At 39.2% G+C, this 15,824-nt stretch overlaps 1 protein-coding gene across 7 annotated transcripts in view; it reads left to right on the top strand.

Moving 5' to 3' along the window:
* The window catches only part of POU6F2 (POU class 6 homeobox 2), a 353,312-nt gene that overhangs the window by 322,904 nt on the left and 14,584 nt on the right, over window positions 1-15,824 (top strand). For all 7 annotated transcript variants that reach the window (XM_027655870.1, XM_027655869.1, XM_027655873.1 and 4 more), the window contains 2 exons: window positions 3,243-3,449; window positions 14,990-15,158. In XM_027655870.1, the coding sequence (XP_027511671.1) occupies window positions 3,243-3,449; window positions 14,990-15,158 (376 nt within the window). The remainder of the gene's footprint in view (window positions 1-3,242; window positions 3,450-14,989; window positions 15,159-15,824) is intronic.

Genomic DNA, 15,824 nt, shown 5'->3' with positions numbered 1-15,824 from the left:
TAGCCACATCAAAGCTGCATGCAGTAAAGAGTAACCAGACAAGATTTTACCTGAGTTTGGTGTAAAATGGAATAAAACCTTCTGAAATCTCAGCAAGTTTCAGGAAGTGAAAGAGCTGTTTCTCATTTAGATTTACCCTTGGCTTCTACAGTAACACCCTTGAGGGTATTTGTTCATTTGTCCTTCTGGAACACTTCTCCCATCTGTGTTTTCCCTGCTCCATTTCTGGCTTTGTGCATGTACAGCATGCCTTGTACACTGTGGTGTGTGACACACATTAATACGTATAGATAGCCTTCTGCTTCTGACCTTACAAACTGTCCACTTCAGCATTGTCATTCTATGAAATGTCCAACTGCAGTCCAAGAAATGCATTTTAAATGTGAATGCAAACATTTCTATTACTGATAACACCAGCGCAGCATTTTTTGCTTTGCTGGGATTAGGACCTTGATAGTTAAAGTTGCATTGGAGTAATGACGCTCCAAGGTTGCGTCCTTTACAGACACAGCAAAGGAAGGGCAGGCCTTTGCTATGTCTCTGCTGATAAAATTAGGAAGAATTATTCCTTGTGTTTGGTGAGATTATATTGAAGTGGAAGTATATATTTGTGGCCCATAAATATGTTAGGTCACAGAAACTGTGAGAAATTTACGTGTTGCAAAATGTTGCAGTTATATTTCATTCATGCTGAAAGTCAGATTTTTAGAAAACAATCTGAAATCTGATAATGATGTAAATAAATGCCTCTCTCCTCAGTGAACAGCCATTTTCTCACATGAACAGCTGCTGTTCAAGTAGGGACATCTAAAAAAATAAAATTAAAGTACTATGATCGGCAAAGAGAAACTCACAGGAAATTCCAGCTTAGAAGGCTAATTCTGAATATGCTCCACCATGGTTCACTTTCATGCTCTGTAAAATGGGGATAATAATCTTTATTGATCTGCCTACCTTTTAGCAATGCATTAAGAAGAACTTAAATGGTATCTTTACCGTCTTTTTGAGCAGACTGATATATGCAGCTCTTACAATACAGCTTAGTAGCTGGGCTTGCTATTTTATCAGGTTCTCCCACAGGAGAGCTGTCCTGCTTTTCTTTATGGTTCTCTAGTCTTCCCATGCTAACTTCTAACTGGAAAACTGTGGTAAATTGATGATGACTTCAGCACCTACCACTTGTTACCTGACCTACCATAGCTAACCAAGTGTGTTCTTTTTGCTCCAGGAGTTGGTTTATGTTGTCACACTGTATACTTCATGGTTGGGCCAACCTAGAGACACACCATTGGGGTGTGACTGCTAAAGGAGAAGTCACTCAGCAGGACCCTGTCACTTGATTGAGTCATGTCTTAGCCTAATAATGGAAGAGGGTGATCCTCTGATGAGAGCTGCCTGCCCCTCCAGCTATGCCTGAGTTTCTTGGATGTTATTGCATGATGCTTTCTTGAGGATGGATTTTCTGGGGTTGTTGTATCTCACCTCTGGTGACTTAGATAAGCAGAGGTCCTCAGAAATCTCTGGTACTCTTCACCACACAGTTCACACCTGTATCCATTTTATATCTATAGCAAGAGATTCGGAGTTGTTTCTCTAGTTTTGCACTTGCACAAAGTAACTTAGTGGTCTGTCCTCAAAGCTAACTGATGTTTTCACTAAACAGTTATTTTACAGCTAATTTTACACTGTATTGTACAGATTCCATTGATATAATCTAAAATAATTGTTGAAATCAATAGGAATTTTATATGTTTTGGTTTATATATTTTTGGGGGAACAAACTTGGTTTTGAGTTTCATTAGAAACACTTCTGCCTATTTTTATGAGCAAACTACTCTGTGACTAGCACTGTCTATACTTCCCTTTCTCTTTCCGTCCATTCCTCTCTCCATACCTACTTAATGGCTTTGAAACAGCTGATCAGTTTCAACAAAACTTATCAGTAACAAAGGGATCTAAAAAGATTATTAAACTCCCAAATGGAATGAGAATCAGCAGACAGACTGAGGAAAGCTGCCCTGTTACTATCTCCACTGAGGAAAAAGGAGAAAACAGCCATAATCCACCCTCTTTCTCAGCACCAAGTAGGTCTATACTAGTCAATGTATGTGGTGAGGGCAACTGGGATCATTCTAGTGGGGGTCAAAATGGACCCATCAAAGTATGGTTGGTGCTGAGGATAAAGAGGAGGAAGCAAGGTTTCTGGAGAAGGAAGACTATAAGCCTTACAATAGGGTAGATGTTTTATGGCTGGCTATGATAGAGAGAGAGGAGGTATGGTGAAGGAAATAGAGATGTGTTTTGCTTTTTTTTTTTTTTTTTTTTTACTTTTCCCATTGCAGTAATCCTATGACTCCAGCTTCATATGTTGCTGTTTGAAAATAAACAAAAAGTTTGGGTTTAGTCCCAAGTTTTATCAGAAATTTTTTTCAGATGTTCTAATACTTGTAAAAAGAATCTTCCAACAGCATGTCTTTTTTCAGCCTAGAGGCTTATTGACTGACAAGCTTTCTTACGACATCTGTTTGACATCTCATCCTAATATTAGTTTTACAGTCACATTCACTGTATTCCCAAGTCTGAGATGTCATAAGTGTCTCTTTCTGCAAGTACTTGCCCCAGAAATGTTACTTAATATATTTTATCTAACATCAGTCCTCCTGTTGTGTTGTACTTCATAGTTGTCATCCAAAACTGGCTGCATTTTTATGAATGTATCTTAATAAGGCATGTCCTGAAAGGCACCAGTATCCCTTTGTTCCTTCCTGAGATCACGTAGTAGTAATGGGTGGTCATCTAGAGTACCAGGAATTAGTAAGTCAAGGAAAATTACACAGGCATTACACAGTTAGTACCATTGTATGGATGAGTTGTAGAAAGAAGGACAAAACCACTGATATTTGTATCTATTTCACTCTATGTTAAAATATGAGGTGGGAACAAACCATGATGCAGGGCCCCAGGCTTGGCCCAGCATTTTTTTCATACATTCTCAGCCACGGCAGATTGTTGCAGGTGACAGTGGACAGTGGCAAAACGTACAGGTGATATGTGACATGACAAATGAGTTTGAAAGTCGTCATCACCCCAGTGAAGGAATGGTTGTTTCCCACCCTCAGCCTGTCTTACCTGTCTCTCTGTGTTAATTTCACCTAAATTTGACTTAACATGCATAATATAAGTAATCGCGTGTGGTAAGTATATGTGGCAAGTGTGCATTTTCCCTATGTTGTTTTTTCCAGATTATTGGAACAATCCCATTGATGCCTAATCCAGTCCCCTCCAGCCAGGCGGCAGGTGGAGCTCAGGGACTTCAGGTGCAGCCGATAACTCCACAGTTACTGACCAATGCCCAGGGTCAAATCATCGCTACTGTCATCGGCAACCAGATACTCCCAGTGATCAATACCCAGGGAATAACACTATCGCCGCTCAAACCAGGCCAGCAGGTAAAGTGTCTGTAGCCTGAATGATTTTCAAAACAGACACACAGAAATCTTCTACTTGTCAAGGACACTCTTGTGGCCTCTCTAAAAACCCCCAGTTCTTTGTCATTTTTAATAACAAAAATTAATTTCTAGTGTATTACTGCATACTATATACGTAGTTATTGATAATGTCATATTATATAATTTACTTATACATCCAAGCATTATCCAGTTATTCTTTTTCTTTTCTTTTCAAAGTCAATATCTCTAACTGAGATATTTTCTGCAGTGAAAGTGTAATAGGATTATGAGACGGGAGACCCACCTGGCCTATGAAATTGAGTACCTTAGTTAGTGGTCACCTAGTAGGCTGGGGCTTGAAATGATTCAGAACATGCAAGGCAAGAAAGGAAAAATATAAAATCTTGTTAGTCCTCCTCACTGAAAAATCAGATATGTTTATATATATTTGCATAGACAGAAAGTATTTTAGGGAAATTATTACTCAGTGTAAGGCAGCAGGTGGTTCACAGACTTAAGGATGACTCCAGTGACCACATTGACCCAAAAGATTTCTGTTGTTCTTTTTATAGTATTCTAAAGTTAAATTAATTAGTTTTGCCTACATCTGTAAAGCAAGGAATTGTAGTCCCACATTTTTCTCCAAAAGAGACAAAATTGAGAATGGAAAGTCCATCAAATGTGATTACCAAAGAGGTACTTATAAAAATGTCTATCACTTAAATGTTCATTTTAGCATCTCTGTTGCTGGTAGTACTTTATTGCCAGTCCTGCCTACACCTCTAAGCACAGGTAACAGCTTCTTGTATGCTGTTGAAAATCCCAGGCCACCCTGAACTCCAAACCAATGATTTTATCTTTTTTTTTTCCCAAATCTTCATTCGCAAAGCCTAGCCATGATTTTTTCAAATTTAGAAGTAGAGAACCAATGGATCTCTAAGGAGACTTTCTGTTTGTTTTGAAAAGTTTCCACATCCAAATGGTTACATGATTTTTTTCCCCATCTTATCCTCCGTAGTATCTAGCAGAGGCATTTTCCAAAGCACTTGTCATTTATCTAACTCTATTTTCTTTAATGGGAGCATACTTGCACTACTGATGAGTGCTTTTGCAATCATTGCATGTATATGGTTTCAAACAAAGTAGGATGGATGAGAGGGCAGGCTTTGGGTTCTCCACACAGGAAAGCTTGACAATAGAATAAGAAACTCAGTAGTTTACGTTTGGTTTCCTGGGGGTGTGTGGGTGTGGGGTGGGGTATTTCTTTCCGAGTCAATCCCCTGAAGAGATTAGATCTTTCCCTCCTTTATGGGGGAAGCTCTCAAAAATCATAGCAATCCTGAGATCCCATTTGAAATACATACAATTTAGAAGTAAAGAGGACGATAGAAGACCTGTACTATTGCCTGAGACATTCTCATCTGCAGGACTCACCTTCCGAGTCCTGCAACAAAGCAACTTCTTCCAGGCAATGTCTGCCAGTAGTGTCAGTGGGCAGAGAGGGGACAGAGGTGTGACCATTTTCTGCACAGCTCGTGGCGCTGGGCTCAGATAAAGGGACAAACTGCTGAAAGCTGCAGTTTGCTGACTGAGCGGGGTGCAAGGCAGAAAGCTCTGTTTAGCTAAATCATGCTGTATTGTACTAATTCACCCAACCTCTGCACTCGTGTGACACGATCAGCAGGCAGCGATCAACAGTCATAGAGAATTGGTTACGTCCAAGAGCCAAAGGTGTTCCCCGTTAAGCTGGTCTGCCCAGCAGTGCTGTGGAGGTAGAAAACATTGTTTTGCCAATGCCAGTTTCACAGGGTTCACCCTCTGCCTGTTAGACAGAGTCCTGAGGTCCCAGGGGTTGCAGGAAGGGCCACCAAATAACATGGTTTCCTTACTTTGGATCAGATTCTCTTGGAGCTTGATCAAGATGGTATTATTGATTGGGGAGAGGGGAAAAAAAGTAGTGCAAACACTATATGAAAAAATAGTACGTTATTATTTGTACAGGAACCACAGAATGTATGTATTTGTGCTCCCTCTACTGGCTCTTCTGGTTTTACTGAATGAAGTCAGAGGAAATTTTGCCGTGAATTTCAGTGGGAGCAGAAAAGAGGTATGAGAGGTAGATTTCCCTTAGGAATAACGCTGACGGACAGTGAAAAGCAATTGAGCTGGTACTATACAAGCTGTTGTAGTATTTGAAAACTGAATAGATTTACATGAAGTTTAAGGAGACCCTGAATTTATTTTATTGCCTGGGTATAGATTTAGCCTAACTGCAGTGTTTGGGTAATGATAGCGTATTTAGACATACAGTTTAAAATCTCATTTTCAGAAGAATTGAGTGAGTGCTTAAACCCAGAGGGCTCAGCAGGAATTCAAAATATTTTTGAAAATGGTGTAACGCAGCATTTGGTGTCTTGTAACTTGATGAAAGAAACTTCAGAAAGATTACAACACAAGTTTGAGAAAAGTTTTTAGAATGTCATGGAGAAATGAATGCAGGAAATAAATAATGTAGTAAAAATGTTTCAGTTACAGATGATCCTAGTTTAACTTTCAACTTGTCACTTCCTCGGAAACTGAGTACTTCAGGAGAAAAAAAGGTGATTGCAAGCAATGATAGTAAGCTTCTGCTTGTTAGCTGAGTCACAGTAATGGAACCTTTGTAAACTGCTCCAGTTGCTAAGTAATGCGTGCTAGTGCTTACTTTTGCCTGATGACTGAAGACTTAAATGTCTCAGATATTGGTTTTAGTCGGCTTTACTTAGGTAGACTACATGTGTTATTTATTCATACAACTTTTTCAAACTTGACAGACTAAAACCTCAATGTCTCCTCATGGAAATGAGTTCATAGATTACTTACATGTAGCGTAAAGTGGTGTTTCTTTTTCTGTGCTATAAATAGGTTGCTTTTTAATGTACACGAGCAAGTCTGTTGTAGCCCTATTCCTCTTGTCTTTAAGTATGAATAGAAGTTTTTGATTTATGTTCTTTAAACTACCTACACTAGGGATTGTTCCTCTTCAAATTACACTGAGTGGGTAAATCTTCAGGTTTTTTACTATTTTCCAAGAGTTTGCTAATCTAAGAAGCACTGTCTGTGCACACATCAAGAATTCTCCTAGAAATTGCAGCGGCTTTCTAAAGCAGGCAGCTGTTTGCACTCCTGTTTTAGTCTGTATCCTTTTTATCTCTGTTCATAAGCAAGTTTTTCTTTGCCTTTAAAACTTTTTACTGCCCATCTCCCAAACGTTTCAATTTCTACATTAATCTCTTCAAGATTTTTTGATCAGAACTGAATGCCATGGTCACAACGAGGATTCATCACTGTTCTACATAATAACATTATAATATTTTCAGCATTAGTTTCTTTCTTTATCTCAATATAGTCTAACATCCTGGTTTTTTTCTCTCTCTCTGTTCACTGAGCATTTTTTTTCAATAAGCAGATGTATCCACCATAATACATCTTTTCTTCCCCAATTGTTAACATGTGTATCTCTAAAATGGTTCCTTTTGATGTAAATCACTTTGCACTGATCTACTCTCTATTTCATCTGTTGTAATGCTCCCCTGGCATGTTGTAAACAGGATCTGTAAGTTATTCATGGTATTCTGTACTAACTGAAGAAATTCATGTGTTCTTCCTGATGACTCAACTTCACCACTGTTCACCATATTTTGTTGCTTGTTGCTGAAACCATTTAAAAATTAGGTATAAATCCTTTGTTCTTTACTTGTAGTCTCCTTTCTTGAAAAAGGATGATTTATTCCCTAATTTTATGTTTCTTGCTTTATAAGCTCTTTGTGTACCATAATAGAAGAGTACCTTGTAACCTTAACTTCTGCACTTCCTCCATGCCTCCGGAGAGTGATTTTGTCAAAATGGAGGTTGTATGGCCAAATGCGCATTGTTTTCAAGAGCAGATGAGCTCGTTGTAACAACTTGTTAGCATTGCCATTGACTATCAGATTTGGAAACTTTGTTTCAAGGTATTCTTTCATATCTTTAACAACACATTGTTAATACAGCAGAGCTGACAGAAGAACTTGAAATTGCAGTCCTACAGAATTTAGGAAAGGATGCACCTTACTTGACTTAAAGCAATTATGTATCTGGTGTAAGCTAGTTAACTGGATTTCCTGTGTAGACATAGACAAGGAGACTATATGCATGTCCAGTGGGCAACTCAAGCTGTTAAAATAAAATAATTTTAGATATGTTGAATCTCTTGTAGGTATCTTAAGGTATCTATTGTCTTCATTGACATGAGGGGGGGCTAGAGTAGCTATTTTAGGATCATCAGTTAACTCTTCAGTGAATGAAATTAGGTAAGAAGAATCCAGCTGCCAGTGATTACTGGGGCTCAAAACACATCCTTGTCTATGAATTCCCTAAATAGCTTTCCTACTAATTTGAGTTTTCATAACTATTTGCTTGCCCATACAGAAGCACGTTCTACACATTCTATTGTTCTGCAGCGTACCTCATAAAGCAGGTTCTCTTCTCACTGTTGCCTGGCTCTTTCCTTCTACATACTAGCTTCATTAAATCAGGTCTGTAGTCCCAGTTGTCCTCAGTCTTGTTTTATCTACACTGCCTGCCAGAACTTTTCGTATTTCATTGTGTCTTATAGCACAACCAGCTTTGGGCTTCTGCCAGCTCTAACACAGTGAAACAAGCTCCTAGGCAGCATTTTCTTACATAGTCAGTTCCCCATCCTTGCTGTCATTGGCTATCATGCTCCAGATCAACTGCTGAAAGGACACAGCTACCTCTTAGATGGGCCTGTGGTGATTCGTGTGCATCTGCTTTCCAAATGCTAGTTTCCAAATGTACCTATTCTGCTGGTCTAAGCAGTGTGAAGAGGTACCTTTTATACTATATGTATTATAATATATTATACTATAGTGAGTGAGAAGATGCTTATTAAGTATCAAATAGCATTTGTATTCAGATTACTATATTCACTTACTTGAATTTATTTGAGTAAGCAAAATTAGGGTGATGGGATACAGTATTTGTGAAATATTCTGGTAGAGTTGACTGTGAAAGTGATTTGGCATGAAGGGTGTGGATATGTGTATTAACTTGTCCTCTCCATTTGCTGGAAGCTTAAGGAAATGTCTTTGAAGCCCATGTCTGATCATGCAATATGAGTAGGTTTGAAGACAGACTTCATCTGCCATAGTGGTGCTCTCAAACCAGCACACCAGTGCAGTGGCCTCAGCACACCACCATTCTTTCTCATCCTAAAACGTATGACATTTTAGGAAATGTTTTAGTAAGTGTAAACAGGACTCCATTTACAGGAAAAAAAAAAAGCATAAAAACACTTAAACTAATACTTCTGAAAGGCATTATCATGGAATTTCCAACGTTTGGGAATCTCTTTTTATATAAAGATATTTAATTTTCAGCACCTTCCATGGACTTCAATCTTTCAAGAGCTGATGTCTGTGTTTCCCAGAAAGAACTAGCTGACATCAGAAAAAATTGAAAATAGTTATTTATATCATAAAGAGGATTGTTTAAAATGTATTTCTTGCTCTTTGTGTTACTCCTCTTAGTTTAATCTCTTGTGCCTTTTTTGTTACACTTTTTCACCTTTGTCTTCTCTAATCTGTTGTGTTCCCTCATCTCTCAGATTTCCTTTTCACTGAATCACAGAAAAATAGGACTGGAAAGGACCTGAAGAGGTCATCTAGGTCCATCTCCTCCCCCTAGCAGGATCAACTGTCCCTATATCATTCTTGACAGATGTTTATCTAACCTGTTCTTAAAAATCTTCGGTCAGGAGGTTCTCTGACATTCCTAGGCAACCTAGGCCACTCTCCTTAGCATTCAAAAGATCTTCCTGATGCCTGGCCCTAGGCTCTCTTACTGCAATTTGAACTCATTACTTCCTTCTCCTTTCTGTTAAGTCCTTATTTTGCTCTTGCTGTTTGTCCAGATTCTCTGTAAAACCAAGTAGCAGTTCTGTTATGATACAGGTCAATATTCTGTCAAAAGTTTTCTTTAGTTCCCCTTAGTTTCTTTCTTTTTCCTTATCTTATGTAAAATATGGTGTTACTCTATCACTAATATGCAGTTTTCTGGATGCAGGGAACAACAGCCCTGATCTTACAAGACCTTTAATACAGAACTCCTGTCAACCATCCCAGGGATGGGAATATTCTACATATATGATTTTAAAACAAAATTCAGTTTACAGACCTAATTCATTCTTTGTCTCTGCACTGTCAGTCAATACTACCTTCACTGTTAACAGCAGCATGTAAAGCTGATGTAAAAGAAATAAGAATCAGGCCCTTTGCAGTTTTCAGTTTATTCTTATAATGTATTATGATGCACTTTACTCTTCTCATATTCACCTCATTCCTCAAGCTGTAGTGTGCGTACATATATTCCTGCCAGATACTGATCAGTGTTGCATAAAGTCATCATTCTGGCATGTCTACTATATGCATCTACTCTGAATGGCACTTACAGCAACTGCTTCTGTAATTTCTGTGCCTCCTTCTGTCTTTAAATGGAAAATGCACAACAGTCATAAATATAATTCATATCATATGTACGTGTCTAAAATTGGGAAAAGTCAGCTATTGCAAGTTCAAATTGATTCTGTCATCTAGAATCTAATTCATAATCTAATCATTGTCTCTCCTTAAGGCTATTTCTGGAGTGGAAATTATAGTGGATGAAAAGAGAGAGAGTATTTTAATGCAATTTCATGACATAGATAACTATCATTGTTCTTTAAGCGGGACATTTACAGCTTAACCATCGTGTCTGTAAATCAGAGGGGGTGCTGGAAATTATGTAGGGAGTTAAAAATGGAATCCTCTCTCAGTCTCTGGTCAAGCCTTAAGGTGACTCTTTAGCCTCTTAAACCCAATTGCTTGCTTCTCCCTCACAAGCAGTGAGTCATAAACCAACAATCTGTAAATATCCCTTATACATTGCTTTTGCACCTATTCCTGTGTAGGAATACTAGCCATATTCCTTTTTGCCCAGCTATATTTTGGGAATTTCTGTATTTGTTTAAAGATTTCTGGACTTTCAACAAGAAAACTGTCAAGCTTCTGGGTATCCCAGTTATTTCAAAAATATATTTGCAAATGCATTGTACAATACATGTACCAAACCAAACACTTCCTAGCCTCAACCATCACACTGTGCATGTGCTCTGACTGTGTGCATTCCTTGCATGCACAACTAGAGAATGCAGAATGCCCTCTCATTCTGGAACTTCCTGGAAGCTTCAAATTTATTGTGCACATACTCAGCAGTTCAATTGTTCAGGGACTTTATGTGTAGCATGGCTGGAAAATGCTGGATTTGCCATCTGCCTGAGTAATACTGATGGGAAATTGTTTAGAATAATAAAAAAAATTATGGGAGGAAGGTTCAAGAGATTATCCAGACCACTCTGTTGTTCTCAGGTGGAGTAACTATTTTTAGCTAACTTGCTCTTAAGCATTCTCATAGAAATCCACAGATTCCACCAGCAATCTATGCCAGTGCTTCACTGCCACGTTAGACAGCTTTTCCCAGAAACTAATTTGAACTTTCCAGATTATGTCTCATTCTCTCCAGTATAAAATGTAAGACAGAATAATTATCTTCTCTTTTCATTAGCTCTGCCTGTGTTCAAAGCAGGCATCATATTCCACTTGGTCTTCCCTTCTTTAGATTTAACATGGCCAGTTCATGCCAGGTGTCTTCATAAGCCTCAGGAAACTCCCAAGCATTCAGCCACTCTAATTATTCTCCTCCAGCTGGTCCAGGTTCTTCTGAAGTCTGGCATCTAGCTCTGTACATGGCATTCCTCTCCGCAGAGGTGTCTCCCGTGCTTAGTAGCAAAGGTGCACTTCCACATGCACTGCAAACACCACTCCCACTCACACAGCTTGGTATGGGAAGTGCCTTTATGTCACTTTTGTAAGACCCCAGGATTGCAGCTGGCATGTTCAAACTGACAGGAACATTTTGATTCCTAATCCTTGCATCCAGCCCGTCAAAATTCCCTCCCAGCATGTTATCAACATGTAAATTTACTAATGATATTCTCTGCTTCATCAAGAAAATATTGAATAGTGCAAAATGAGAACAGAAGCACCATGCATGCACACTTCTGTTTCCACAGATATCCATCCTCTCAGTTTTGTTTTCCAGCTACTTCTGCATTCATTCTGCAGCAATTTCGCCTAAACTATGTTTCCTTAGGTTTTAAAGAATGTCACACGAGGGAGTGTCGAGACACTCGTAAAGTCAAACCACCTACTGCTTTTTCCCTGTCTGCAAGGCCAATTACCCTGTCTTAGAGGGAGATCAGATTGGTTTGACACAGTTTGTTCCTAACAATCCATGTTGTCTGTTGCTACCTTGTTTTCTTGTGGGTGCTTACAAATTGTTTGATTATTTTTTCAGTACTATTCCACAGTTGAAGTTTAGTTGACTGGACTATAATTTTGCAGATCTTTCTCTTTAAAGATAGCTGCTGCATTTGCTCCTCCATCCTCATAGATAAGTACTAACATCTTTAAGACTGTTCCACATGGTGTGAAAGCATCCAACTCATCTAAATACAGTACTTATCTTCCCTCGCCTAGACTGAAATCTTTAGTTTTGCCAGAGATTCCCTCAGACAACAGACCTCAAATGCCTGCTTGTTTCTGAAAGCTGCAGTCTGGATGTGATGTGGGTATAATGGATGGGCAGAGAGTCCATTTCTGCAGTGTTCAGAGGAGGCCAGCCCTCCTAGTGGGGTGTTTCCCTAGGAGAAGATATTATAAAAGTAGATATTCTGGGTTGAGAATTGTCTAAAGATAAAATCCAGTCCTTAGAGAAATTTTTTTAAGATGCCCAGTGCTTGCATGGGGCTGAAATCTGAAAACCTTTCAATCAGCTTCTCAACTATTATCCCCTTGATAAAGTGCCAGTTATATTTTTTATATTGTGCTTGATCCAAACTCCAGAATCCTTGAGATAATAAAATACTTTTGTTTATTGGTCCCTAAGGAAGTCAGAATAGGCTAAAGCTGGCCAGATAAATAATTGTCATTATTGTTAAAGAGTAAATCAAAGTTTTTTGCTTCATTTTCTATTTCATCATTCCATGTGGAAAGTAGAAAAAGAAGCTGTAATTTTTTCCATTCTTAAACAGACTGTAAGAGGAACACTGTCATTAAAATAGTTCATACATATTCCACAGAAATGTGTCATCTTGAATGTGAACAGATACGTTGATCTACAGTGCTATACAATTTGTTTTCTACTTAGCATCAGTCATTTCTGTGTCCTGGGAGCATAATACATATAATTTGACTGTTACTAATGAATGTAGCTCCTTTTCTAAAGTCATTTGTTCAGTTAGGTATCAAAAGAGAAAAACTCATACTCCTTAGCATTTAAGAAATAGATTTGAATTGCTGACTTCAAGCAAGACCAAATAGGCCATTATCTTTTCCCCTTTTAGAAAATGCAGGTAACAGCTCCTGCTGAAAAGTGAAGCCTTTTAGGATATTTTTATGATCTTTTTTGATCACTACCAAGAATCAACATAAAATAAAGGTATAATAAGTAGCAGTCACCAGAGTACATCCAAACTGTATTACTGTATTCTTATGCTCTGAAAGGGCTTTACTGGACTACTAGAATCCAATTCAGAACTGTAAGGTCCATTGTGTACCTTCATTCTGTAGAGAGACTGCCCTTGGATTTTCTGGGAGTTTTATGTGAAAATCAGTACCAGAGAATGTTCCTAGTCTTCAGTCCCACATGAAAGCATATTATAGGTGTGGTGGTTTGAACCACCACAAAAATCTAAAAATCCAATTTCCAGGTTTCCCCCACCCCTTCCCACAATTTTACCTTAACACCGGAGAGAAACTTTCAGGCAAGACACCTCTGTAGGGGGAAAAGGGAAGGGAAGATATATGCATTTATTCTATACAAATTAAATACTGTACAAGCTAAAAGCAACTATATATATACAATATTACACACTTCTATCAGTCCCTCTAAACCTCTCCCTTAATTCAGTCCAGGAAAAGCCTTTGAGCTGATAGCTAAGCAGTCTTTCTCTCATGGGAGTGTTCAGGGAAAAAAGGTTTTCTCTGGTCCGCTCCCCCCACCAACCTCCAGCTGTTTACTGAAGTCTTTTCTTCCTTACAAAGTCCAAGAAAATAGTTTGAGCCCGTGCTCTCTTGGTTCTGTGCCAATCTCTGTTGTGTGATTCTCTCTCTCTCTCCCTCGCTTCCGTAGCTGCTGTAGTTCAGTTCAGCTTATCACGTGCACGCGTCCTGGAATTTTCATTCCTTCTCCAAGTCAGTTTTCGGCTGCCCCGGTCAAACCTCTGCAGGGGCAACTCCCGAGCCCTTTGGCCCGTTTCCAATTTCACTTGGAATTCTTCTAGCTCTGCAAACGAGTCGCAGCCGCTTCTTCAAGCTCCAAGCATGTTTGCCCATCTCTTGGCTCGACTCCAGTACCAAGCATGCCTGCTAGGGGAGTAAATATTTGCAACTCCCCTAGCTTGCCTCTGAGTCCGCTCCAACTGCCTTTGCAGTGGAGGGGAAGAACAGGCAAGGAAACCGCCCCAGCCCCAGTCGAACCAAGGCAGAGGAGGCCCAGGGGCCCCCTTGATTCGGGGGCCCCCCAGTCACCCCTCGTGTCTCCGATCCTCTCTTACACACACAGCTGCCAACTCACACTTCCAGCAGTTGTGTATATCTGATTTTTCACAGGAGCAAACAAAACGAGCGGTGATTGATCCTTCAGGGGAGACTGCCCTGGGACCCAATCACCTCACCTCTAGGCCCCCCAGCTCCTGGGGGGGCAATTTCAAAGCAAGACAATAGGCAGAATGGATTAATGGTTCTTTCCTTTCAGTGTATCATTTGCATTTACCATACTCACTAGACTTTTTGTGTGTGTCTTACTGCTTACAGTCCTGATGTGAGTGGGAATCAGAAGTTTCCCTGTGAGTTTTAGTCAAGGATAATTCATCCATTGCAAAATAAGTTTTCATCACTTTTATTTGTTTGATAGATCTGATGTCATAAAACAAATTATTACTTCCCATAGGAAAGAGATTTTGCCCCGATTTATGTCCTTCTTCCCTATTCCCACTCTTCTTGGTCCTGGTCCTGCAGTATGAAAGTACGTCTCTGAAACAATGCTGATTTATATGAGAACCTATGTAGGGAATAAAAGTCTAACTTAATGAGTCAGAAAAAAGGTAAGCTCATATATTTAATAAGTCAGAATACTGCTGTGGATGTCATAGGTCTCATCACCAATTTCAAAAACAGTATTTAGCTTCTAGTTAGATTAAGTATCCAGCTAAACTGTAAAAATTGAAAGACAATATTCAAAACAGCTCAGATTGCTCTGTAACAGTCACCCAAACAAAGCCCATGGTGTTTAGTGCTCCAATATGATTTGTTCCCCAGAAGTAGATGGGTGAGATGGTGCATTGAAGGTTTTCCATTACTGGTTCACTTTCTAAATACCTATTTTTACATTTTAACATGTAGCTCCATCAGCCCTCCCAGACGCAAGTGGGACAAGCAGCCTCACAATCCAATCTCCTGCATTTGGCTCACAGTCAAGCATCTATGTCTCAAAGCCCAGTGCGTCAGGCTTCCTCTTCTTCCTCTTCATCCTCCTCCTCTTCAGCTTTGAGCGTTGGCCAGTTAGTCAGCAGTAAGTATTGCTCCTTGGCTCTCCTTAATTCTCCCCTCTGTTTGTCCTCCTTGATGCTGAGTTTCCTGATCTGCTTTCCCTCCTTTTGTTTTTTTAAATATAGTAGACTGTATATTGCTAAGTAGAGTGACTCTCACCAGTAAGAACTACTAAGTGCTGTCGTGGATGGGGCTGAAGGTAAACATGCCTTGAGAAATTGTAATCAATGCTGTAAATGGTCGTAAAAATGGTAGCAGCCATTAATTGACTCATGAGGGCAATTCTTATAACTGAAATGTAGTTTATGTTTTTTTGAAATTAGAAGTTTTTGAATTAGTCAATATAATGAATTACATTTCTCAGAATTTGGTGGGCAAACAGATTCTCCTACTTTCGGTTAAGCTGCTTGGTTTTTTGTTTAGTTGATATAGTGAACCATTTTACAAACCCTCATATGACACAAATCTAAGAGTAAGAGACTTTTCTGGCCAGGAAAAGCTTGCACAGTTTAAACAAGAACGAACTGGAACATGTGGGGGAGAAGAAAGAAGCATGCTGCAGTAAAACTGAGTTTTAGTGTTAGCTGACCTGAACAGCCCTTTCTTGCAGATCACACAGATCAGGGTCTTTGCTATTAGCTTATCAGCCCTAACTTTTGTCTTTACATAGCAGTAACAATGGGCTGAG

Source organism: Corapipo altera, unplaced genomic scaffold (assembly GCF_003945725.1).
Source record: "Corapipo altera isolate COAL_440 unplaced genomic scaffold, ASM394572v1 59, whole genome shotgun sequence".
Classification (NCBI taxonomy): Eukaryota; Metazoa; Chordata; class Aves; order Passeriformes; family Pipridae; genus Corapipo; species Corapipo altera.
This window is presented reverse-complemented; position numbering and strand designations above follow the sequence as displayed.